The sequence below is a fragment of the Patella vulgata genome, chromosome 2 (genome assembly GCF_932274485.2).
Source record: "Patella vulgata chromosome 2, xgPatVulg1.2, whole genome shotgun sequence".
Classification (NCBI taxonomy): domain Eukaryota; kingdom Metazoa; phylum Mollusca; class Gastropoda; family Patellidae; genus Patella; species Patella vulgata.
In genome coordinates this window covers 84,118,723-84,146,545 of record NC_065880.2, presented here as the reverse complement: position 1 = coordinate 84,146,545, position 27,823 = coordinate 84,118,723, and the positions used below count along the sequence as shown (strand labels likewise).

Here is a 27,823-nt window from a genome sequence, read left to right as displayed (position 1 = left end):
ATGATACTGGATAATCATACATTCCTATAAATGATATTGGATAATCATACATTCCTATAAATGATACTGGATAATCAAACATTCCTATAAATGATACTGGATAATCAAACATTCCTATAAATGATATTGGATAATCATACATTCTTATACAGTCTTAAGACCAACTAGAAATCAGCCAGATTTCTTCAAGTTTGGGAATGTGACCTCAAAGATTTGTTGAAGAGAATCCTGTCATTAACCTCTCAAAGACAATAAATTGTAGCCCAATTATTATCTATTCAGATGGTGTATTGTATAAGTGTCATATTACACTACTCTATATTTAGAATGTAACACTAAAGCTAGATGGGTTTGGAATCAGATTCTATGAAATTTGAATAAGAGAATAAGAAAAACTAATCAAATTAAACACAGAAATAAACAAATTTAATAACAATTTAATAAAATTAAAAAAAATTGATTCAAATATTACATAATGTAATAATAAGCTTATTAATTTGATGTAATATCTACAGCAGCTTGTCTAAGCCAGGGTATAAAATATCTTACATTATTTTACTCATATACTTTGATATTGACCAATTTGATGTTAACCAATTAAATGATTTTGGAACTTTTTCTTGGGGAGATAAATATTCATAAGTAAAACAAGGGTTGTTGAGCACATTACGATTGTATAACTCTTGCCAATTATATATTGATTTCTATAGAAAGGGGCCAATATCGAAATATTAATGGCCTATTGATCCATCGTACAATACTATTTACGAACTTATCAATTATCAGTAAAAGAAAATTTGATCCAAAATTATCTATTTTGGTGCAAAAATATGAACATTTACTGATTATTTACATACAGGGAAAAGGTCACCCCAAAACAATCTACATGTATTTGTTATTTAAAAGAGCTAACTCGCTAATATTTAGGACCTAGAAATTGACACAAATGGTTTGCAACACAAATAATAATGTAATATGAATGTACATAAACTGATTTAGTATTTATTGCGCATGCTCTCCAGATAGGAATATGACGTAACCGTTTGAGTTACTTGTGGAATATATCTAGCCCCGTCCTTCTAGTCCCTTGTTATAAATGGCACTTAAAGGCATTCGTGAACCGATGGTAAAATGTTTATTTTGTCTTACAATCTTATGGAAGCCTATAACTACCATTTATAATTTCTACTTTTCGCCCCTTCAAAACACGAAAGTCGAAAAGTGACCTTGAAAGTAGAGACTACATCAACTTCTGAGGCGAAAAGACAACAGTACGACAGCAAGCCAAAATCAAAGGTCGCTAATATCGCCATCAATATTAGACTTTATAAACTATTTTGTTAACGCGAATTTATTGTCAATGTCAACAAAACAGTACACCTTTAATAATGTATTATAACAATATTACTTATATTCTCTGTCACCACAGGGGGATCACGTGGCTAAGTGGGTAAGACGCTAGCTTGCTAGCCTGGAGGTCGGGTGTTCGATCCCTGCATTGGCCGAGAAAGTTCATCCCGATTTTCCGGCGTGGTTCTCCCTTGTCAGTGATGCAGGACGGAGGGGCTGACAAGGAAAGCTGTCTAGTCGTTCGGATGGGATGAAAAACCGAGGTCCCGTGTACACATTGGCGTGCACGTAAAAGATCCCTTGGCAGAGTAGGCCGTAGTGCCGCTGTCCGGGCAAAATTTCCCTTATAGCACACTGTATGGCGTATGCCCGTCTTCATTAGCCCAGGTTAGGAGCAGAACAGTAGGACGTTAAAACTCCATTTCATTTCATTTCATTTCTGTCACCACAGAGTTATTGATGTGGAAATTTACACATCAAGAACTCGTAGTATTATTCTTACAATTTCTCGTACAATAGGGGCCACAAGGCAAGAAGTTAGGCCCGATATATGCGAACATCAAACCGAGATCTTTGATACATAAACATATAATATTAAGTTTTTTTCAAAACCGGATACAAATCGTTAGAGGGACCACAGCCTTCGATCCGATTATCACAAAATTCAAACCCAGGGTGTAACGGTGTATATTTAAACGGTTTTTAAAATCGGGTATAAACTGTAATTTTTGGTACACCCGGGGTCCATAATCTAGGAGGTTACGGACCGATATGTGCGAATATGGAAAGAAACAAAAATCCGTGGAATATAGACATATATTTTAAGTTTGATCAAAATCGGATAAAAAAAATTGTGACTTCTACAGTGTCCACAACCTTGGTATTATATACTTTTATACTATTTGCGAACGAGGAGCGGGCAGTTTCAATCCGATTTTCATGAAATTCGAACTCAACCATCATAAGGGTGGAATGGTGATGTGTTAGAACAGCTTTTAATATTGGATAAAATGTCAATATCAAAAGGAACCGCGTGTCCACAAATAAATTGTGGGCTGACAGGGGCGACTCAATACACGTCCACTTGAAAATATGGGCGTACAAAAATAGCTCAGCATGATAAAACTTGGTTTTTGGAAGACTAAACAACTGATATCAAAGACTTTATATGAAATGAGATTTTTATTTTAGAAATTAAAATGTTAAGTTATTTGATACTCCCACTGGCAGGTTAATAGTTGTCAACGCTTATGTAATTTATATTAGGGCAACACTACTCAAGACGGACATGTTGTTTAGATCAGCATACCAAGCAATTAAAATCAGTGAACCGGACCAAACCCAAACATCCAAAATTTAGCACTTTTTCCTAGATAGTCCTAGCACTGTATAAACCACATGATGAGATAAATTTAGGAGGACCTTGAAATGTGGTCTGAGAATTTATTTAGCCCAGTAGTGACTTGATCCTATGACAAAATAAAAACACAAATATAAAAATCTCCCATAAATCTGATTAAAATACAGATCTATATTTTGTTTCGTTTTTTTTATACTTTCGATGGCCTACACTACATGAAGATCTGAACTGTTGTAGTGGAAGGTCATGTCAGGGGTCGTACGAACAGCTTTTAACCCTATGACGTCGGACATTGATTAATCAATCAGCGTTGACGTTTCTAGTGGTTTACCAACAGTTCCGTGCATCGCACGACAAGAAGTTTTCATTCCGTAATACATCGTTTCATTGGCTAATCCCTCACTTCAACCGAACACGGGAACACAACTCTTCCAGATCCTAGTGTTGTGAAGACAAGTTAAAGTTGCAATTTCATATTTTTAAGTTATATTTTTAAAATTTATTAAAATAAAGCCTTAAAATAGATGGTATCTATAAACAGTCCTACCTTGTTAAAGAATAATCCTATTAATCCTAAAATAATTCACTATTGCCAGTTGAGAAATTTCATCTTCAAATTCAAACGTTTGAAGGTAACTACTCCATGGTGGAGAATAGAAAACAAGGGAGGTAATTGTGTTATTATTTCCGGGGTAAATGAGTTTTAAGTGTGAGAATGACACCTATGTTCGTATAATAGTGAGTTGACAACCTATTGAGCAAAAGACATAAAAATAATTATGTTTTGACTTTCTTAGAAAATATGAAATTGTAACTTTAAATGAAATTTTGAACAATAAAAAACAAAACGAAATAGGATCTGTGTTTTAATCAGATTTTTGGGAAGGATTGTGTAAGAACCAGAATATTTTTTTTGTATGCCCTAAACATCAGTTAATGCATTTCTTTAAACGATTCCTCAAGGATGGACTTTACATCATATTTAATATTATGGTCTATAAAATGTCTGAGTGTTTTGGCCATTTTACCGTGTAATTCCCATTCAGACTGCCAATTCATATCGTCAATCTGTTTATTACCATCAAAACTAAACTTGGTCGGCTTAGGGCAGCCGTAATGTTCAAAGGTAGCCATATGATTTTTCTGTCGTCTTCCCCGTTTTTTGCGTTGAATATTTTCGTGCACTCTTTTACAAACAAAGCACTCAAATCCATCGATGAAGTTGATGGCTGTTGGAGACCAACTACCCCCACTATCGATGGACCATTCTCTGTTTTTCAGAATTTTTAATAATATTGGGTTCGTTACTCCAGTTTTTTTCCATTCTAAATATTTATTGTATTCGTCGTCGTTATTATCGAGGTATTTTAGGTAAGCTGCCAATTCCTTTACAGATTTAAAGTCATTTATAATAATTGCTGAATGATTTGATGGCAAGAGATCCTGAAATCATAAATTTGTTGACATGTTTCAATTGGCAAGTACTCTCAATTTGTCAGTAATTATAATTAATAAAAAAATATAGCACAATGTTTTAAACATACATTACGCAAGAGCTAAATTTGCCTATTACCGGTCTTTCTTTAGGCCTGAAATGTTATCTAAATTATTGATTAGACATTAATTAACTTATCCAGACCATAATCAACTCTCGATGCCACAGCTAGCCTGCAATATTTAGCGGATTGAATATATTTTTCGAAAAAAAAAATTAAACGTAAAAATGGATAATCTAGGCTTTGTTTTTTATCATACCGACTTTAGTAATGATGATCGAGGCTAGCCTAAAATTCAAAAGCTCATGTCTCGGTTCAAAGTGGAAAGATTTGACTGAAATTTTCAGCATATTTTATTTACGCTATATATTTGATAACTATTACAGCGAGAACTGCCAGCTCTTTATCTAATCTTCCACAATGCCCCTTTAAGTAGTTTGTTCATAATCATAGAAATCTCTTTGAAATTTATAACAACTCACACAGTAGTTACTAGAGACGTTTTCTTACCAGTATATATGTCATGTTATATATATCTAGGTTGAAAAACAATTGTATTCTTTCTACCATGTTCATGATGGACTGGATTCAGGGTAAATTTGTTCATTTGACAGGTGGAGTTATTTCCCCTTTTCCCACAGGATTTCAGAAACCAAATCAAAATGAAATGGGGTTTTCGTCCAACTGTTCTGCTCCTATACTGGGCTAATGAAGATGGGCATACGCCATACAGTGTGCTATGAAGGAAATTTTGCCGGGCAACGGCACTCTGGCCTACGCTTATATCAATTCCAAATGCCAGGGGATCTTTTACATGCACACCAATGTATACACGGGTCCTCGGCTTTTCGTCCCATCCGAAGGACTAGACAGCTGTCCCTTCGTCCTGCACCACTGACAAGGGGAAACTACGTCGGAAAATCCTGATGAACTAAGACCAAATCAAAATACACTATATTTTAAATATTTATTATTTACCCTGACGGTTGGAGAACCATACACTATAGGTACAGATCCCACCATTAATGGTCTCCATAGCTTTTCTGTTACATAATCTGGACACACACCATTCTCCATCGCCAATGAAAACTTATATTTCGCTACTAATTTGTAAAAGTCGACATGATCCATACCTTTGATGGGGTCACTTAGGCTAAAATTTCAAATAAGAAAAGTCTGAGTTATAAACAACCATTTTAAGAAAAGGAAAGAGATGAAGGTTAACATTCATGTACCATCCACAGTTAGTGGTGCAATAAAATGAAATGGGGTTTACCACACTACTGTTCTGCTCCCACTCGGCTAATGAAGATGGGCATAGCTATACAGTGTGCTATGACGGAAAGTTTGCCCGGGGAAAGCGACACTATGGCCTACTTTTATATAGAATTCCAACTGCTAAGGGATCTTTTCGTATATATTAAACATACATTATACAAGAGCTAAATCTGCCTATTGCAGGTCTTTCTTTAGGCCTGAAATGTTATCTAAATTATTAATTAGACATTAATTAACTTATCCAGACCATAATCAACTCTCGATGTCATCAGATTTCTCAGATATTATATAGATTAGAACAGTTCAGCCATATTTTGATTTAAGCTAAAAATGGAGGAGTGAGACTTAGCTTCGAACAACCAGTACGGTGGTTGAAATTATTGCACATGTCTGTCAAACCTTCAAAAGCTAATATCTTCGCTCGCAATAGAGTAATTTGAATGAAATTTTCAAATTATTCATTTTACATTATCTATTTTCGAACTATGATAGCAAGAATGGCTAGCTCTTTATCTAAATCTTACATAATGTATCTTTACAGATTATGGCCTCACACACCTATCAATAATAGTATACTGTACTTACTGATCTGGAATATTTTTATTGTGTAAACACTTTCCATAGGCATCCACCTGAACTAAATCCATGAGTATTTTAACGTAACTGTCTCTGTCCGATGGTGGATCACAATCTGAATGAGTATATATTATCGATCCTAACTCGGCCTGCCATTCATTCTTCTCTTTCACGGGAACAACGTATTTCATACTCTGTAACCAATCTAAGCTAATCAGATACTGAGTTGTGATTGGGTAATCAGATTCGCGACGAAATGTACATGTATGGTTAAACATGGTCATGACGTCTGCATGAGAAAAATAATAACTATTTTTTGGAGATTCTTCATGAAACAAGGCCCATTCATGATGAGGTAGTCTAGGTAACGGAAGATCGTCCATTTTCATATCCGAGCCATAGAACATAAACACCTATAAAAACAAGATAATAATAAAATGAAATGGGGTTTAACGTCCTACTAATAGCAAGAGATAGAAAGAGAGAGAGAAATGGGGTTTAATGTCTACTCGACACAAACTAGGTCATTTCGGGACTAACATATGGTTTAATTTGATTTCAATAATTCGCTTGCGCGTAGGGGTCTTTACCAGTGGGAGGAAAACGGAGGACCCAGAGAAAACCCACGAGGCTGGACAGGCGACCATGCTCCTTGTCACATACAACCTACTAATAGCAATAAAGATGGGCGTACACCATGAGAGGGACTTTTCTATGCCACTGAGAAAGTTTTGACAGCTGTCTAGTCATTTGGATGGTAAGAAAAACTGAGGTCCCGTGTACACATTGGCATGCACGTGAAAGAGTAGGCTGTAGTGCCGCTATCCGGTCAAATTTTCCTCATAGCACACTGTATGGCGTATGCCGGTCTTCATTAGCCCAGTTCGGAGCAAAACAGTAGGACGTTAAACTCCATTTCTACGCCTAACTCTTTATTTCGAATTCCAACTGTCAAGGGTTCTTGCATGTTCACAGCAACATGTGCACAGCTCCTTGTTTTTTCGTCCCATCTGAAGAACAAGACACAGCTCCTTGTCAGGTCCTATCTGTCCTACACCACTGACAAGAGGAAACCAGGACAGAAAATCATGAGGAACTTTCTCGACCAACACCAGGAGTGAACCTGAGACCGCCTGGTTAGCGAGCCAGTGTAATACTCACTGAGCCACTGCGGCTCTCAAGATATTAAAGATAGGTTCCCAGAAAAGTATTTATCAGGTGGTTATTTCCAATTAGAAATATCTGCATGCATGACGTCAACAGTTGCACGCTGAGATTGAGTGCTTGATGTACATGTTAATAAACTTTATCAAGCGTTAGAAGTACAACACTTTCTGAGATAAAAATCACACAGAAAGACGCTGCCAGTGGATAATCCGAGAATTTAATTAGGATTTGATATTTGTAATAAATAGTCAGCGATTAAAGACAACATCGTCTTGTGTATGCAATGAATTCTCCTCCGACTTCGCACCTGTTGCTAGGTACCGAGAGAGGTAAGTCACGTGACACAAACATGACCTCTTTTGATCGATTTTTTATAGCAGGGGCATTCCTTGGCAATTACAATATTCTGAGAAGGATTTGAAGCAAAATTATGATAAATTAATTAGTTTGAATATGTTTTTAGTCCAAATATATCATCAAATCACCCAGTTTGTACGCGGGAATGTATCTTTAAGATATTAAGTGTCACTCCACGAGAAAACCATGCAAAATCCTGCAAAAGTGATAAGGTGGGGGGTCGGCACTTCGGATCCATATTCACAGTGATTAATCAGTCCGACTAGACTACTCGTTGACCAAAAGGGCCGATCTAAAAAATTAACCGTTCGGGAGATATGGCCCTATAACGATTTTCAGCCTATTTTCACCGATTTTGAGTCAAAATTTAAGCATATTTAGAGTCATTTTTTCAGGCCAAAATAGGGACTGCGTGATATACTGATGGTAGGTGATGATAGTATATGTCTTCGACTATTCAAGCATCATGACCAATTTATGTTGCTCCATGTCTCTGAGACATAGTATGGAAACCACTAATAGGTGTCGCCCATCACCTTGAAAGTACCCTATCTTTGAAATTAAATATAGCCGATGGTACGGGTATGGGCAAGATGGGTAAACGGTAATTATGTAGAGGGGTACTAGTGCTACCAAAATCAACAATAAAATTTTTGCCCACTCTTGTCCCATTATCAGAAATAATTTTTAAAGTTACCCCTTTTTCGAAATTTTGACCGATAGTTAATTGGTTGTTCACTATATATGCGCATAGTTTAATCGCCATATCGACCATAAATTTGCTCGAATCTGCTCGAATGAACTAGAAATGTTTGATAGAATGACTCCTGTATCAGGGGGAACTGTCAATTTTTTTTTCCGATATCACTTATTCACTGTTTCTGAAATTTTCGCATATTGACTATAAATCTTCATGATACGATTTCATGGGTTTGGTGACCAAAAGTACCTTTATGCATTATCAAAAATTATTTTGACGGATACCCCCTGTCTCTACCTAGTCCTAAAGCGGCGGAAGCTTTATAATGATCAGACCAATAGACGAAATTTTATCAAAAAAATTAAGTAAGTGAATCAGTAATTATACACAAATGTAACAATTAAGTAAGTGAATCAGTAATTATACAAGAACGTAACATTTCTTATAATGTATAATGAATGACTTTAAAATAACATAAAAATGGTTTTCTTGTACAACATAAATATTTTTGCGATATCTATTCTGCGTAGACTCTGGACAAGACATCAATAAATTTCTGAAACGTACGATTTATATCAAATAGGCAAATTTAATGTTTGGCCTTCATATGAAGTTACGTTGCAAGATATTATCCTCGAAGAGTTGATCCGATACGATCCTCGAAGAGTTGTGATTCTTATAGTTCACACTGTTCAATAATTTGAGAACGAAGTTTCCTTCTCGAAACTAGATCTAAGGCAGGTTCTTCATTAATTGTGTCATGTTCAACCTGCCCGAGTGGATGACCGCACGTGGTTCCCTTTGTCCGTGGTGCAGGACGAAGGGCCTGGCATGGAACCATGCATAATCTTTTAAATGTACACAGTGGTCCAATGTACACATTGGCGTGCACGTAAAAGATCCCTTGACAGTTGGAATTTGATGTAAGAGTAGGTCGTAGCACCGCTGCCCCGGGTCAATAAAAACAAAAAAACAAAAGCACACTGTATGGCGTATGCCCATTTTAAATAGCCTAGTCCTTTTGCATTTCATATCCCTTGCTGAATAGTTCATAATTCGTTTTGCAAAACGAAATAAAATGGGGTTTAACGTCCTACTGTTCTGCTCTCACTGGGCTAAGGAAGACGGGCATACGCCATACAGTGTGCTATGAGGGTAATTCCAACTGCCAAGGGATCTTTTATATGCACGCCAATGTATACATGGGGCTTCGGTTTTTTGTCCCATTCGAATGACTATACAGCTGTCCTTTTCAGACCCTCTCCGTCCTGCACCACTGACAAGTTGGAACCACGCCAGAAAATCCTGATGATCTTTCTTGGCTAATGCAGGGATCGAACATGCGACCTTCAGACTAGTGAGCCAGCGTCTCACCCACTTAGCTACAATTCGCTTACTAGAAGATTAATCTATTTGGTGCATGTCATGCAACCTTTTAACCTACCTGAGTTTTAGGATGATCTTTAAGATGTCTGTTTACAGAGAAAAAACATTTATTATCTCCGCAAGTTTTATATCTTCCCTTTTCTCCAGTAAATGGTGTCCACCATAATATAATAGGTTGATTAATTTTATCTGGTTTTAGAGCTAATAATTCCATTTCATCATGTAGAGGTATACGAGGTTCTTAAAGTAAAAAAAACAAGCGGTTGCCATGCAAGAAACGCCCACATTTTGCAAGAGATGGACAGATAAGCTAAAAATAGTGATTTTTTGTGCAATCAGGGGCCATAATTCAGGACATAATTTTGGGATATAAACACAAATTTTTTGCATTAGTACAGCAGTGTTGCGTGTGGATTTATCGGCGATCATGTTTGATCGGACTCCCTTTTCTACTTCCATCACTTTTACACAGAAGACCTAGCGGTTAACCGTCCCTACTGTGTCCACATGGAACTTCCTACTTTCTATTAGGGTTAGGAATAGGGTTAGGGTCAGGTATTTCAGATTAAAACCTATAACACAAAATGAATGTCGATTTATCATGTATGAATTCTTATTTACACTTTGTTTCAATAAAACACAATCTTTCAGAGAGAGAGAGAGAGAGAGAGAAATGGGGTTTAACGTCTACTCGACACAGACTAGGCCATTTCGGGAATAACATATGGTTTAATTTTATTTCAATAATTCACTTGCGCGTAGTGTGTCTTTAGCAGTGGGAGGTAAACCGAGGACCCGGAAAAAACCCACGAGGTAGGACAGGCAACCATATTCCTTGTCAAATACATCCAGGGATTTGAAACCACAGCAGTTGACTCAATGACGGGCTTTATGATACAGCGCACACATGCTAACCATTCGGCCATTCATCCCCCCATGATTTTTCAGAGAATATTTTTGAAGAAATGGCGATAATCTAGGGACAAACAATATATTGGATTATTGCAGTATTTTTAAACGGTCAATAAATTATTGTCAATAAAATTTACACATTGAGATATATTGATTTATTGAAATTATTGTCCAGCCCTAGATAAGTTATAATGTTCCAAAAACCATTGACCAGACAGATTTTAATTGCTGTCTGCTTTTTTCAAAAGGTGGGGGATAAATATTAAGGGCTACTGTGTTTCAAATGCCTCAAAGAACCTATTTGTAGACAGACAAACTAATTTTAATTGCTCTTTCGCTTTTTTCGAAAGGTGGGGGACAACAATTCAGGGCTACTATGTTTCAAATGCCTCAAAGAATCTATTTGTAGGCTATAAGCTTGTCCGATCAAAGCAAAATGCATTGCAACAATAGGACTGTGTATGGCCTTGTATAATATGTGACCCGCTCCCACGAAACCAGGAGCTTGTCGTACAACTTCATTTTGTACTACGGGAACCAAAGCATAAACTGTATGTCTTTTTGTTGCTGTGATTGAGCCGAACTCAACTTCTGATATGACAAATTTGAAAAGAATTGCATTTTTGGAAAGCCTATGCTGTGGACTATTCAAATATGCTGCCAGCTCTATTTTTATAAAAATGATCAAGAGTCTGGTTTTGTGGGAGCAGGTCACACAAGTCATTGAAGTCATATAGTATGTAGGCCTTGTAATATATATATATAGTCACAAGTCATATAGCCTGTATATTTACCCTCTCCATAATCAATGTAATCATCATCCATTTCCTTGTCTTCATCTTCTGACAGAAACTATCGTACAAAACACAAGAGAAAAGTTAAAGATACATTATGGGAGATTAGATAAAGAGCTGGCAGTTCTCACTATAATAGTTAAAAACTAGATAATGTATAGGCAATTTGCTGAAAATTTCAGTTGAATTGATCCACTACGAACTGAGAATTAAGCGATTGAAATTTCGACCTTACTAAAGTCGGTCCGATAAAAAAAAAACATAGTCTCAATTATCTATTTCATGATTAAATCACGAATGGAACTCGAACAGCAAATCAGATCATAATCCAATATGCCATGATTTCTGGATAAGTTAATTAATATCTAATTAATAATTTAGATAACATTTCAGACCTAAAGAAAGACCTGCAATATTAGGCAGATTTAGCTCTTGCATAACGCATGTTTAAGATGCATTACTTCGTGTGTGAACACTACCTAGTACACACTTAGGAATAAAAATTATCTGCATTTTTATTCATAATACTAATAGTTTCTATTATTATCTTGTGTATTTAAGTCAATAACAGATTCAATGGCACAGATTAGGTACGTAGTAAATGCATAGAACCGACCAACACAAAAAAATATTGTCAACTTGCAAGTGATCAAATTGAATGCAGAAAGCATTAACGACCTACACATGCACAGGCCTGATCGGTGAATCAAAATATTACCGGGTAGGCATAAGTAATCATAATGACAATGTATCCATCGGCATCAACAAGGAAGGTAATTTTTCAGTTCAAATGTGTAATTTTCAACATATAAATTTACCTGGAATCCTATGAGAACAAATGAAATTAAAGCAATTAAGAATAGTATAAGAAAATATCGAAACACTCGACGGGAGGACACCATTGCATTTCATCCATGAGTTGTTTGATCGTATCACTTTGTTCACGTTGACAGTAGTAAATTTAGTAACCGAAAGAAAACTAGTGCGCATGTCATACCGGAATTTTCAATTTGCTTCCTAATTCGGAATCAGACCACTATTAAATTTTAGTATTTTGTATTTATCCCCCCTTACAAAGCAGCATTTTAGTGTGTATTGATCTATGTTAATAATGTGTGTTTGTTCTATTGTGGCTATTCTTTCATTTTGTTATTGTATGCTGCTCCACGTGCAATAAACTTACTTATTTTATCTCATTTGCATTCTAATTTTCGTTGATCCTTAGTTTAGGTGTAGAATTGAAGAAATGGTTTAAAATTTATATTTTTCTACAAGTTTTGGTTGTATATTTATAATTGTATCATGGACGGGACATCTTCTTTAAGATCTCGGCCTATATTATAAGATATAGGATAAATTATATAATAATATGTTGCTAATCAAATAAAATCGCACTTTTTATTTCATTTTCAACATTAAGAAAAGCTATCGTCTAATGACCAATTTTGACCTCATCTGCATCGTAAAGGACAGACAAAATGAATATTATCATATTTTAACTAAATATTGTCTGAAATCAGGATAAATTGGCAGAAAATCTTTAGATAGCCCTAAGTGAAATTTGGCCCTGACAACGGCACAAGGCCTACTCTTAACTCGAATTCCTACTGCGAAGGATTCTATTAAGTTCACTGCAAGGTGTATACTTTTGGACCCTGTCCCACAACAACGAATAGACATACCACTTATAGAGAGAACCACGCTTGGGAAATTCCCGCGGGAGGGCTTCCTGCAGTAACACAGGGATCTAACCTTGACCCCTGTGTATTGTTGTCTTTTTGAACCAGATGTCATTATGTCTATTAAACAGGGCCATTAAGATGAATAAAAATCGATGTGGCAAGAACACCGATTTTAAACAACCATAAAAAAAACATCTGTTACGTTCATTAAGATTTGACAACACCAAACATACCGGGATATTTATACCAGCCCCCAACCACCACAAAATCCAGCATGAACATAAATTCTATTTCATATAGCGCCTACCCTACTTTTCGATCCATGACGACGGGTTGATAAGCGAGTGGTGATGCCCCCCCCCCCAACCCCACCGTAGTAACGGAATATTTATTTACCCGCCCCCAACCACAACAAAATCCAACATGAAAATAAACTTTATTTTATATATCGCCTACCCTACTTTTCGATCCATGACCCCCCCCCCCCTCCACCGTAACGGGATATTTTCCAGCCCCCAACCACCACAAAATCCAGCATGAACATAAATTTTGTTTGATATATCGCCTATCCTACTTTTCGATCCAAGACCAGGAAGTGAGTATGACGTCATCGCTGCCATCTTAGACGTCATATCAATAACCGAAGTTTGGGAATCAATTCGCAATTATCCAAGTTTCGTTCATGAATTGGCGGCGCCTTAGGCATTTTTTTTTGAAAAGCGTCGTCCTAAAGAACAACAACATCAACAACTTTTTCCGCCCCTAGGAATTATCATTTTAAACGGATCCTTCCAATATTTCTGTATCTCCGCTTGACGACGAGAGCATCCCCTTGAAACGTTTATATCGGTATTGGCCGATTATCACAAATTTTCTAGACAATCTAATTTTCCAACCCCGACTTATAATCAAATCACATCAACAAGATTTTGTTTTTTATCCATCGACAAAGATCTTCAATCTTGTAAAACGTTTTTAAAAATGTAGCAGCCGTTCGATGTTCGATTTTCTATTACTTATACATGAGAACCAAATGGCCTCATGAACATTTCTAAATGGATGTCGGGTCAGCTGGAAAATGAGATTTTGATCAATCAATAGGTTTTGAACTACATTTAATTTTTTTACACCAAAGCATGCATGTATCCATTTGCACATAATATAGATGGAGATGAACAGGTAGGTCATAGTTAGAAAATACAGATGTTTATGCTATATTCTGTCTGTAGAGTTACGCATGATAAAATGAACAAGTTAGCATTACCAAAAGAGTTTTATTTTCAATCTTTTGAACCAGTCAGTGAGAGTGATCTTAAAGTCTCGTTGCATTATCTTAGCGCAAACGTAATTCTCTTACAGAGATATCGGCCTAAATATGGTATTTAGAATCTTTTGAAGCAGTCAGTGAACATGATCTTCAAGCCTCAGTGCGCCATTTTAGCACAACAAGAATCCCATGCAAACTACAATATTGTGTATACAGGTTACTATGGAACACAATTACTGCTTATTACTGAGCGACGTTTCGATTAGGCTTCTCTAGTCATTGCTTGATAATGAATAGAGAAGCCTAGTCGAAACGTCGCTTAGTAATAAGCATTAATTGTATTCCATAGAATTGTGATCTGTATACTCAAATTCAATTACTAAATGTCATTGAAACAATTTACAATATTGTGAAAGGTGAATCTCTAATAATATCGGTCCAAAACAGTTCAATGCAGTTCAGTATTTATATTTACAAAGATATGTTAAATTCGAATTTCATCGATCTATGCTACTCTCTATGTCATTACGTTGTGGGCGAACCGAATTGATAGGCCAACGCCTGTCCAACCTCGTGGGTTTTCTCCGGGTCCTCTGGTTTCCTCCCACTGCTAAAGACCCCTACGCGCAAGTGAATTATTGAAATAAAATTAAACCATATGTTAGTCCCGAAATGACCTAGTTTGTGTCGAGTGAACGTTAAACCCGATCTCTCTCTCTCTCTCTCTCTCCGATCGCCGATACCTTGGGATAAAGTTAGAAACCCTATTTTTGCATACCCCAAAATGTGGTCCATAATATATCAATCTTCTAGATAAACCTCAGTTCATAAAGACCGACTATACTTCAAAATTATTATACACCCTACATAATTTTTGGAATACTGAACGGGAACACATTTAAAAGCTCCTATCGTGTTACACAAAACGTCGACTTACGTCGTATACGTATATGATTCACACAACTGTTCAAGCCATTATGGAGTAGACAAGCAGGAAACATTCTTTTCTTATACAGGAGACAAAAATACAAACGTGGCTATGATGGTAGTGTAGATCTAATATAGATAAGTCCTACATAAACATATGTATAATTATAGGTTAAAGAATAAGTTACACAGTGTACATGTATATCTTCTATAAGACTGGGCTGTTTATTTTGAAAACGTGTGCATCTTTACAATGTGAGCATTGCATGGAACTCTGTAGAATACACGATGCATTATGCGTGATGGAATTTAATGTTTGTTTGTGTGTGGGAAAATGAATTCCGGAAGTTGGACGCCTTTCTATTTAAAATATGGTTTCGTGGAGTTATTACGTTTATAGAAGGTATGGTATGTAACAATATCTAGTGAATTGATAAGTCTGGTATATTAATAAAACATCGCACTCCCATTTTTGTGTTCTTAAATAGCTGACTCTAACCTTAACCCTAATTCCTATAACCCTAATAGAACGTAGGAAGTTCCATGTGGACACAGTACGGACGGTCAACTGCTAGTTATTCAGTGTAAAAGTGATGGAAATAGAAAAGGGTGTCGGATCAAACATGATCGCCAAACATTGCAATACCCATCACCCCATCCAGATATTCCTCTGCCATCGTTATTCGCATATAGTGTAGAAATCGTTTGAAAGCTAAAAATAGAACTTCTAATTTACCATGATATATGAACGTATTTAAATCAACAATCTGGTATTTGACAAAGCGGGGTGTGGGGAGGGGGGGGGGGTCACGGTGGGTAAGTGGGGAAGACGCTGGCTCGCTAGGTTGGAGGTCGGGTGTTCGAACACTTCATTGGCCGAGAAAGTTCATCCAGATTTTCCGGCGTACGTGGCTTCCCCTTGTCAATGATGCAGGGCGGTGGGCCTGACAAGACAGCTGTCTAGTCGTTCGTGCCCGTGTACACATTGGCGTGCACGTAAAAGATCCATTGACAGTTGGAATTCGATATAAGAGTAGGCCATAGTGCCGCTGTCCGGGCAAAATTTCCCTCATAGCACACTGTATGGCGTATGCCCGTCTTCATTAGCCCAGTTCGGAGCAAACAAAACAGTGGGACGTTAAACCCTATTTCATTTCATTTCATCAAGCATATACACAAATAGTGTATATGTTTGAATCTGGTTAAATCTGGTTGAAACATCGCAGTGAAATAAACCATAGTTATTCCATAAAAGTGTGTTATTTGACAACTCAACTTTGCTCAACCTAATTGCAAGAAGCATAGGCTGATAAACATTATAATTTTCGGTTTGCCTAGAACTCCTTTCAGGAATTATGTTCACCACCTTTGACATTTGACTTTCTGATAAATGGAAAACACAAAGTGTTAAATTCATGGAAGTCGTTAAAATATATATATAAACGGATGTTTGAACAACCTCATCAAAATAAAAAAAAACCCCGAAAAACGCCAAAAATAAATTAATTATTGGACAAAATATTTTATTAATGTATTTGTTTTTACAGGTTAACCAAGGTGAAGGGTTTGTTGTTGTTTTTGGCGGGAATATGTTGCATATTATTATGGTATAACAAATATTACAGTAAAGGTAAATAACATTAAAATATTGATCATTTAAAATTAGAATACACGTAATATTTCGTCATGGCCGAGGATTGTAAGTAAGGGTTAGGATTAGCGCTAGCCATGATTACATCTAGTGACCATGAATAAATCTGCAGGTGGCCTTAATATTTAGATCTAACACGGAACCACCGGACATTGTAAGTCATGCACAAGAGGACCGTGAAACCAAATGAATGGTCGTTTGTACGGTATGCATAAGTAAACTTGAACAGAATATCTTTCTGCACACAGAGATCCAATTAATTCATACTTCGAGAATAGATCTCTGCTCTAAAATTATAATACAGTGTTGTAATGCGGTTCTACCTCGTTTATATATCTGCCATACGCACAAAGACTAATTAAAAATTTCCAGTTATTACATGGAAGCAAAATAACTACTTAACAAAATTCTCGAAGTATACTTATAATGTTTTCGACTAAAATCGACGATTTAGGACGTAAAATGTCGATCAACTAGCTTAGTGTCTGTTCTTAAGCCGAATTAATTGTAGACTGACAGACTTACTTTAATATGTATCTTTCCTTGTCCTTAATTATTTCTATGTCTTTTGCTCAATAGGTTATCAACTCACTATTATACGATCATAGGTATCATTCTCACACTTAAAAATCATTCACACCGGAAATAAGAACACAATTACCTCCCTTGTTTTCATATTCCCCACCATGGAATAGCTATCTTCAAACGTTTGAATTTGAAGTTGAAAATGGTATTTTTGCCAATTTCTCAACTGACAATAGTGAATTATAGGATTAATAGGATTATTCTTTAACAAGGTAGGACTGTTTATATATAGATACCATCTGTTTTAAGGGGGGTTGGATGGCCGAATCGTTAGCACGTGCGTGCTGTATCATAAGGCCTGTCATTGAGTCAACTGGCGTGGTTTCGAATCCCCGGTTGTACGTGACAAGGAGTAGGATCTCCTGTCCAACTTCGTGGGCTTTCTCCGGTTACTCCGGTTTCCTCCCACTGCTAAAGACCCCTACGCACAAGTCCCGAAATGACCTAGTTTGTGCCGAGTGGACGTTAAACCTCTCTCTCTCTCTCTCTCTCTCTCTCTCTCTCTCTCTATCTGTTTTAAGGCTTTATTATAATACATTTTAAAAATATATGAAATTGTAACTTTAATAAAGACCAAAGAAATGTCAAATTAATTGAATATCATATTCACAATAACTGTGGATTCTCGTGATTTATGGTCTGTCATTGAGTCAACTGACGTGGTTTCGGTTCCCCGGTTGTACCTGACAAGGAGTAGGGTCGCCTGTCCAACCTCGTGAGTTTTCTCCCACTGCTAAAGGCAACGTAATTATTGAAATAAAATTGAACCATATGTTAGTCCCAAAATGACCCCTCTCTAACTGCTATACCGTTTAAATTTAATTGTAGATGGACCAAGAGATATTTTATACACATTACCAAGTGACATGGCCAGTAAATCCACAATACCTCTTATATTACGCTGGGAACCAATATCCGGTGAAGGAGAAGGGAAGATAACTTGTGGTCAAGATGTTTGTGAAGTGACATCTAATAAAAGTAGAAAGGCAGAACAGAGTATTATGGTACACGTATGATTTTAGTGTAGTTTTGAAAAAGTGAGGCGCTCTTGGATCACTCGGTGAACCTCAGCAGATTTCAGTACCCTACATCTAGCCTCGGCTGTATGACGAAGTCCGCCATTGGAACCACTTTCAAGTTCCCGGATTACCAACGGCGTTGCTCATAACGACGCCTTTGAAAAATGTTTTATCATACAAATATTTAAAAGTCTGAAGCTGTTTTTCTTTCAAGTTTATCCGATTTTCTTCAAACAAGGACAACTTTGCACTAAAAATTCTACACACGCTTCGAACGACGCAATTTTGATAACTTCTTTTTAAAAGCGTCAAGTTTTCATAATACGTAAACCGGTGCTGTATCGCAATTGTATAGGCGTAGGTACATATCACTTACCGTCATACAACCGTAGGAGCCACGGTGGCTAGGTGGTTAGACGCTGGCTCGCTAGCCTGGGGGTCACGTGTTCGATCCCTGCATTGGCCGAGAAAGTTCATCGGGATTTTTCGACGTGGTTTCCCCTTGTCAGTGGTGCAGAACGGGGGGCTGTCTAGTCCTTCGGAGGGACGACAAACTGAGGTCCCGTGTATATATTGCCATTGGAATGCACGCAAAAGATCCCTTGGCAGTTGGAATTCGATATAAGAGTAGGCCATAGTGCTGCTGCCCGCGCAAAATTTCCCTCGTAGCACACTGTATGGCGCATGCCCGTCTTCATTAGCCCAGTGTAGGAGCAGAACAGTAGGACGTTAAACCCCATTTCATTTCATTTCATGTCATACAGCCGAGGCTAGATGTAGAGTAACGGAATCTGCCGAGGTTTGCCGAGTGGCTTATGGATGGTCATCCTGGCGAGATCTACGAAATATTAATAACAGGAAAATTATTAGTCTGATTAAAACACAGATCCTATTTCGTTTCGTTTTTTTATATAGTTCAAAATTTCGTTTGATATGCGTGTAAAACTTGAGTTAATTAGAACATATCCGGTGTTGGGGTTTGCTCGACATCTTATTTTTTTCCTTTTTTGCAAGTGGATATCAATTTAACATTCTAGCAAGTAAATGTAAATTTGAAATTCTTGCAAGTAAATGTAGATTTGACATTCATGCAAGTTATGGTAAATTTGAAATTCTTGCAAGTAAATGTAGATTTGACATTCATGCAAGTAAAGGTAAATTTGAAATTCTTGCAAGTAAATGTAGATTTGACATTCTTGCAAGTAGCTGTAAATTTGACATCTTGCAAGTAAATAAATGTAAATTGCTGGGTCAGCACATAGCATACAGTACAAAAGGTCACAGTACGATTTAAATAGAAAAAGTAAAAAAAAAACAACCAAAAACAAACCCAAAACATGCTCGATGGTTTATATATTAAAACACGATTGTGGTTATTGAAAGGGACTCGAGCAGAAATTACATAAAAACAATAAATAAGAAAAATAAGGTGATGGCAAAATCACTTTTTAGCTGTTATAAAAATAGACACGTACAGTATAGTCGATACGGTTAGGTCTAATCTCGTGTACAAGAAAGCACAGAGAATCCAGTGTCTAATATATATCAGTTGTATCCATCCAAATCCATCATCGTTCAGTTTAAAGTTACAATTTCATATTTTCTAAGAAAGTCAAAACATAATTATTTCTATGTCTTTTGCTCAATAGGTTGTCAACTCACTATTATACGATCATAGGTTATCTTTCTCACACTTACAAATCTTCACACCGGAAATAATAACACAATTACCTCCCAATTAAAACCCTTGTTTTCCTATTCCCCACCATAGATTAGCTATCTTCAAACGTTTGAATTTGAAGTTCAAAGTGATATTTTTGCCAATTTCTCAACTGGCAATAGTGAATTATAGGATTAATAGGATTATTCTTTAACAAGGTAGGACTGTTTAAAGATACCATCTATTTTAGGGCTTTATTTTAGTACATTTTAAAAATATAACTTAAAAATATGAAATTGTAACTTTAAAGGATTATCTCCCTTAGACTTACTATTTTAACACAAAAATTGTTATTGTCTTTTCAGATATATTCTTTCTATGGCAGCCATTTTAAAATGCACGATCTCCCACTGCCAAGAAGGGCTGGGGATTTGTGGGCTCTGGTTCACGAAGAATCTCCCAAGAATAATCACTACATCTTCTCAAATTTAGAAATACTTCAGTTGTTTAATTTAACTTCCACGTTTAAAAGACAGTCATCATATCCATTAACAACGTTTGGTTTGCGTGATCACGAGAAAATAATGGATCGGACGTTTTTATTAACTCTGGAAGAAAAGAACCGTTATCGTAAATTAGGATTAGCCCCCATTGTGTATGTACAGAGTGGTTGTGACGCACCATCAGATAGGGATAAACTGGTCTATTTACTTCAACAGTATATACCCATAGATTCCTATGGAAGATGTATGAAAAATAAGGATTTCCCTAAAAGGTTAGATTTAAGATTTGTTAGCGGGTGTGTGTGTGTGTGTGTGTCGGATGATATCGTAAACTTTAAGATTTACGACTGTGTTTTTTTATCCGACCACCACGAATTACGTGTAGACACTCAGGGGATCAAATGTCATATATATAAATTGTTCAGAGCAGTCGGGCAAAGAAAGGGGGGGGGGGGTCTAGAGTGTCACGCTTCGACAATCTGGTTAAAACACAGATCCCCTTTCGTTTCGTTTATATAGTTCAAAATTTCGTTTTACTCGTCTTTACTACACTTGGATCTGGAAGAGTTGTTATTTAACTGTGTTCTGAATGGTGTCAGGGATAAGCCAATGAAACAGTCTGTTACAGCGAGCTTTAGGCGTGTTTTGCGCGGAACTGTGGGTAATTCACTAGTAACATCAATGCTGATTGGTTAATCAAATATCTGACGTCATAGGGTCATAAGTCGGTCTTTTGACCCCTGACATGACCTATGGCTATAACTTGTTAGATCTTCATGTAGTGTAGGCTATCGAAAGTATAAAAAAACGAAACGAAATATAGATCTGTATTGTAATCAGATTGACGCTTCGACATCTAGCGGGCCGATCACCTCAGGCTAGCGGCCGTGGTTTCTATCCCTGGTGTGAACGTATGTGGCTTGGAGATAGGGACGCATTCTCAACCTCGTGGGTTTACTCAGGGTACTTCGGTTTCCTCCCACAGGAAAGACCCCTGCGCGTGCGCTAAGAGAATGAAAATAAAAAAAGACAATGTGTCAGCGATATCACCTTCGGTGGAACAACAACTACCGGGCAAAGAATCGTAGCAAATTTCAACAATTAGTGACAACCATTGTGGACGCTCTGACGACTTAACCTACTGCCGCCTTATCTTATTTATTTACTGGAATAATAAAATCGATAAGGTGAAATCTTATTTATTTACTGGAATAATAAAATCGATAAGGTGAAATGCATTTATTTTTTGACATATTGATGAAACTGTGAGAGGATAGGCGTCTAGTATCAGTTTGAAACATAGAGATTCTGTCATATTGGGGGGTTGGATGACCGAATGGTTAGCACGCGCGCGCTGTACCATAAGGCCTCTCATTGAGTCAACTGGCGTGGTTTAGAATACCCGGTTGTACGTGACAAGGAGTAGGGGCGCCCTTCCAACCTCGTGGGTTTTCTCCGGGTCTTCCGGGTTCCTTCCACTGTTTAAGACCCCTACGCGCATGCAAATTATTGAAATAAAATTTAAAACCATATGTTAGTCCCGAAATTTTCTCTTATCTAGTGACAGTCAATTTTTTAAATGAAGTGTCAGATATCGTTTCACAGTCTCACACAACAACTTTTGGTCTTCGAAGGAATTATTAGTGAGCAGAAATTCGTCCATGTATCTAGCTGTTTTCACCCGTCACTTCAGTCAGTTATATAGAGGGATAACTGTGTTTTCCTTTTCGCGTTCGTCACTTTAAATTGTCCTTTAAATCTTATTTTAAAATATCATTTCAGTTTGTCTTTTGACGATGATGGCAGCATGGCGCCAATGGAATCCGACGAATTTTATGCTTTCTTGTCACGGTACAAATTTGCCCTTGCCTTTGAAAATGCGATATGTGATGACTATGTTACAGAAAAGTTCTGGCGCCCGATTCAGATAGGCGTGGTTCCAATTGTGTTTGGATCCCCGACAATTAAGGCAAGTGATATTTTGCTATAAATATGTTTATGACAGATATATGTATCTCTTCAACTAAGGTTGTACGTGACAAGGAGTAGGGTCGCCTGTCCAACCTCGTGGGTTTTCTCCGGGTCCTCCGGTTTCTTCCCACTGCTAAAGACCCCTACGCGCAAGCGAATTATTGAAATATAATTAAACCATATGTTAGTCCCGAAATGACCTAGTTTGTGTCGAGTGGACGTTAAACCCCTTTTCTCTCTGTGTGTCTCTCTCACTGTCTCTCTCTCCCTCTCTCTCTTCAACTAAAAGCGTTGTGCCATTAGGTGACCTCGGTGGTTCAGTGAGTAAGACGCTGGCTCGCTAACCACGAGGTATCGGGTTCGCTGCCGGTGTTGGCCGAGTATATTCCTCGGGTTTTTCCGGCGTCCAGTGGTGCTGGGTGGGATTACAAGGAACAGTGTCTAGACGATCAGATGTGACAAAAACCCGAGTTCGGTGTACACATTAGTTTTGGGGATCACGTGGCTAAGTGGGTAAGACGCTGGCTCGCTAGCCTGGAGGTCGGGTGTTCGATCCCTGCATTGGCCGAGAAAGTTCATCCAGACTTCCGGCGTGGTTCCCCCTTGTCAGTGATGCAGGACGGACGGCCTGACAAGGACAGCTGTCTAGTCCTTCGGATGAGACGAAAAAGCGAGGTCCCGTGTATACATTGGAATGCACGTAAAAGATCCCTTGGCAGTTGGAATTCGATATAAGAGTGGGCCGTAGTGCATACTGTATGCCCGTCTTCATTAGTCCAGTCGGTGTAGAAATGTCGGACGTTAAACCCCATTTCGTTTTAGTCTAGTCAAAATACTGAAAAACCCACAACAAATTCCTTTAGAATATTTATTAGTACCGTCTTGTAGATGACCTTTCCCTGTACATCATACTGAAAATCCACCGAAATCCACTTGGGGTTTTGGGAGTTATCGACGTGATAATTTAATAAATTCCCCCCGAATAACTGCGTCCGGAAGCGAATATCGACGGGTTTATAACGTCACACTTTTCTCCATCGCTGGAAACCACGCGTTTCAATCCCGTATTGACCGAGAAGGTTCACCGAAATTTACATCAGGCATGGTTACACCTTGTCAGTCGTGCAAGACAGAGGGCCATGGACAACGTATACTCCTTCGGATGGTACGTAAAAGAATTTTCGGCAGTTTGAATTCGATGTAAGAGTAGACCGTAGCCCAGACACAATTTCCCCTTTAGGACTCAAAAAAACTCGACAAAAACTATAATTCGCTTGCACGTAAGGTCTTTAACTTTGGGGGAAAACCAGTGGACCAGGAGAAAACCCACGAGGTTAGACGGCGACCCTATTCCTTGTCACGTACAAGCGGAGAATCAAAACCACACCACTTGACTCAATGACACTTATGCTCTAATGTGCACAGGTTAATCAATCGACCCCTCCCCCCCGCCCCGCCCCGCCCCATAACCAAAGAACAATAACATAAACCGAGAATATTAGCTGAATACTTGGGCATTTGCCGTGACCGAACGCTATGCATTTCTATTTTATTTTAAAAGAAACCTATTGGAAGACGACAGATGTATCGAATTGCTTGTTCCTTTATTTTAATCTGTATCGGGGGTGGGGGTGGGGGGTGGGGGGTGGTGGATGGCCGAATGGTTAGCACGTGCGCACTGTATCATAAAGCCTGTCATTGAGTCACCTAGCGTGGTTTCGAATCCCCGGTTGTACGTGACAAGGAGTAGGGTCGCCTGTCCAACCTCGTGGGTTTTCTCGGGACCCCTACGCGCAAGCAAATTATTGAAGTAAAATTAAACCATATGTTAGTCCCGAAATGACCTAGTTTGTGTCGAGTGGACGTTAAACCCATTTCTCCCTCTCTTTTTTTTAATCTGTATCATATATAATTGATTTAATTGAGTATCAGTTATATTCGCTTTCGCTTTGTCGTCTCTGAAATAATAAAATTGAATTATATCTATTGTTGCATAATAGATGATGGTGTAAAGGTATCTTGTATTATTAATGTAGTGTGACATGGTGATCAATCAGGGACAGTTAATGATGCATATTATGTCAAATTTAGATATAATAGAGGCCTGGGCCCTGTTTCACGAAATCTTAACTAAGGATAGAATCCAAGTTTTAGTAGATACTTCAATTGTGATTGGCTAAGCACTAAAATCAATCTAATATTATCCAATCAAATTACTAAAATTTGGATATTATCTTAGTTAAAATTTCGTGAAACAGGCCCCAGGTATGTACATAAGCGAGAGAGAGAGAGAGAGAGAGAGAGAGAGAGAGGGATCGGGGTATCGTCCACTTGACACAAACTAGGTCATTTCGGGGCTAACATGGTCTTAATTTTATTTCAATAATTCGCTTGCGCGTAGGGGCCTTTAGCATGGGAGGTAACCGGAGGACCAGGAGAAAACCCACGAGGTTGGACAGGCGACCGTACAACCGGGGATTCGAAACCACGCCAGTTGACTCAATGACAGGCCTTATGATACAGCGCGCATGTGCATAAATGATTTATATAACATTTGCGGCTACAGGAAATATCTGCAATAGCCAAATTCACATTAAGAATTCGCTTTTATTCATTTTAATTAGCAAAAGGACACCCTTTTGCCTACTTCAATAATTTACAAATCCAAATGTCACCGCAAATATATGTCCATTTATTTGTGGAGTCATGGTGGCTAAGTGAGTAAGGCGCTAAGTCGCTAGCCTGAAGGTTCGATCCTGGTGTTGACCGAGAAAGTTCTTTGGGATTTTCCGGCATGGTTTCCCCTTGTCAGTGGTGCAGGTAGGAGGGCCTGACGAGGACATCTGTCTAGTCGTTCGGATGTTACGAAAAATCAAGATCCCGTTTAGTCTACACATGTCATGCACGACAAAGATCCTTTGGCAGTAGGCTTAGAGCCGCTGTCCGGGCTAAATTTCTCTCATAGCACACTGTGTGGCATATGCCCGACTTCATTAACCCAGTCGGATCAGAGCAGTAGGACGCTAAACTCTATTTTATTTCATTTCATATCCATTTATTTTTCAGGATTTTTTGCCAGATGAAAAATCAGCAATAATAACTAGTGACTATTCTTCTGTAAAAGAACTGGCAGACCATTTATGGCATTTAGATGAGCATGACGATGAATTTTCTCAACATCTACAATTTAAGTTTTCTGGAATAACAAATCCTAAGCTAAAGAAATTCATAGAGAAGAGAGAATGGGGACGAGGCAAAGCCGCGTTTGATATGTTCACTGCCTACACTTGTTTTCTGTGTCACACAATACACGATATTAAACGCGACCCGAAAAAATTCTACAACAAGGAGTTTAAGAAGGTAGATTTATCACATTACGGGTGCCCAGCCCCTCTTCGATTTGATTCAAATGGTATTTATAACGTTGTGGACTCTTGGTGGCAACAGGAATGGACGTTTTCTAAATATTTAGCAAGGGCAGCAAAATATTACCATGACAACAACGAAATAGTTTCCCCGGAACAATTGAATTCATTCGCCCAGGTTCTCTACAAAACGGGATTATAGACTAAAAGAGGAATGTGTGTAAACATTTATATTTAAACGCAAACAATATCATAGAAACGATTGCGATCTGTGACAATAAAAAAATTAAAGCATTTATTTCATAGCCTTAACAGTTTACAAAAATTAGAGACTGTGCAAACAACTATGATCTTTTAGATATGAACATGAAATGAAATGGGGTTTAACGTCCTACTGTTCTGCTCCGACTGGGCTAATGAAGACGGGCATACGCCATACAGTTTGCTATGAGGGAAATATTGTCCGGGCAGCGGCACTATGGTCTACTCTTATATCGAATTCATACTGCCAAGGGATCTTTTACGTGTATGCCAGGGTGTTCGATCCCTGCATTGGCCGAGAAAGTTCATCCAGATTTTCCGACGTGATTCCCCCTTGTCAGTGATGCAGGACGGAGGACCTGACAAGAACAGCCGTCTATTCGTTCGGATGGGACGAAAAACCGAGGTTCCGTGTACACATTATCGTGCATGTAAAAGACCCTTTGACAGTTGGAATTCGATATAAGTGTAGGCCGTAGTGCTGCTGTCCGTGCAAAATTTCCCTCATAGTACACTGTATGGCGTATGCCCGTCTTCATTAGCCCAGTTCGGAGCAGAACAGTAGGACGTTAAACGCCATTTCATTTCATTTCAAGTGCATGCCAATGTATACACGGAACCTCGGCTTTTCGTCCCATCCGAACGACTAGGATACGAACACAATGAACTGTGATTAATTAAAATTACCGCTTCTGTAAACACAGAGTGTGTAACAGTTTAAAGTAGCTAAGTCTCTAACTCAATATCATCAAAAATCTTCGACATTGAAAACACGAATTATTTGTCAATTCAAATCAACATTGGTCTATTGATCTTACAGGGAAAAGGTGGGCTTCTGATATCCAATATTTAAGAACAAATAAACATTTCACCATTGGTACACAAATCGTGTACCATAATGCGTTTCAGCGCCATTTGGAACAAGGGACTCATAGAACAGGGCTAGACATATTCCACAAGTCATGTCAAATGGTGACGCTTTATTCTTATCTGGAGAGCATGCGCAATAAATACCATCGGTGTAGACTAAAAAAAACCCAGACGCTAAAGATTGCCATTGACATGAGACTTCTTGTGTATTTCGCCGAACATAACTGATTAGAAATTACAGTAAAAACAGAAACGATTGAATGTAAATCAGTTTATATACATTCATGTTACATTATAATATGCGTTGCGACCCATTTGTGTCAATTTCTAGATCTCAAATATTAGCGATTTAGCTCCTTTAAAAGGAACAATTTGGTGATAAAGATAAGTCAATTTAATATAGAGAATATTCCAAAAATACAGATTTTATGTTGGAGAGGTGACCCTACTCCGTGTCACGTACAACCGGGGATACGAAACCACGCCAGTTGTCTCAATAACAGGCCTTATGATATAGCGCGCACGTGCTAACCATTCGGTCATCCAGCCCCTCCTTAAAGATTAGATTATTGCGATAATATTGAGTGATGGAAGGGATATTTAGATGATATTTTCTACACATATTGTCCCTTTTCAAATCTAACATGTCAAGAATTGCTTTATTGACATAGGATTTAACTATAATT

General features: G+C 37.9%; 2 protein-coding genes across 3 annotated transcripts; one reads left to right on the top strand and one right to left on the bottom strand.

Annotated features, from left to right (window-relative positions):
* Positions 1 to 42: 42 nt before the first annotated feature.
* Positions 43 to 12,325, bottom strand: LOC126812115 (alpha-(1,3)-fucosyltransferase 10). Its single transcript, XM_050538366.2, has 6 exons — positions 12,195 to 12,325; positions 11,377 to 11,434; positions 9,729 to 9,910; positions 6,070 to 6,473; positions 5,185 to 5,359; positions 43 to 4,153 (listed from the first exon to the last, which is right to left on the bottom strand). Exons 1-6 carry the CDS (start codon positions 12,276 to 12,278, stop codon positions 3,644 to 3,646), a joined length of 1,413 nt encoding a protein of 470 aa, XP_050394323.1. The 5' UTR covers positions 12,279 to 12,325; the 3' UTR covers positions 43 to 3,643.
* Positions 12,326 to 15,301: 2,976 nt separating this feature from the next.
* Positions 15,302 to 26,302, top strand: LOC126812116 (alpha-(1,3)-fucosyltransferase 10). Of its 2 annotated transcripts, none has more exons than XM_050538367.2 (6): positions 15,302 to 15,655; positions 16,800 to 16,882; positions 18,317 to 18,492; positions 20,533 to 20,942; positions 22,453 to 22,639; positions 25,708 to 26,302. In XM_050538367.2, the coding sequence occupies exons 1-6, from the start codon at positions 15,624 to 15,626 to the stop codon at positions 26,206 to 26,208; spliced, it is 1,389 nt and encodes a 462-aa protein (XP_050394324.1). In that variant the 5' UTR covers positions 15,302 to 15,623; the 3' UTR covers positions 26,209 to 26,302. The 2 variants fall into 2 exon arrangements, with proteins under 2 accessions (XP_050394324.1, XP_050394325.1); XM_050538368.2 differs by having other exon boundaries at positions 15,302 to 15,660.
* The last annotated feature ends 1,521 nt before the right edge of the window (positions 26,303 to 27,823 follow it).

Coding starts and splice junctions, on each gene's coding strand:
- LOC126812115 (XM_050538366.2), bottom strand. CDS start 12,278: ATGGTGTCCTCCCGTCGAGTGTTTCGATATTTTCTTATACTATTCTTA. Junction 5,360..6,069: donor AATAAAAATATTCCAGATCA/GTAAGTACAGTA, acceptor TTGAAATTTTAG/CCTAAGTGACCCCATCAAAG. Junction 4,154..5,184: donor ATGGTTCTCCAACCGTCAGG/GTAAATAATAAA, acceptor TTATGATTTCAG/GATCTCTTGCCATCAAATCA.
- LOC126812116 (XM_050538367.2), top strand. CDS start 15,624: ATGGTTTCGTGGAGTTATTACGTTTATAGAAG. Junction 20,943..22,452: donor AATAAGGATTTCCCTAAAAG/GTTAGATTTAAG, acceptor ATATCATTTCAG/TTTGTCTTTTGACGATGATG. Junction 22,640..25,707: donor TTGGATCCCCGACAATTAAG/GCAAGTGATATT, acceptor TTTATTTTTCAG/GATTTTTTGCCAGATGAAAA.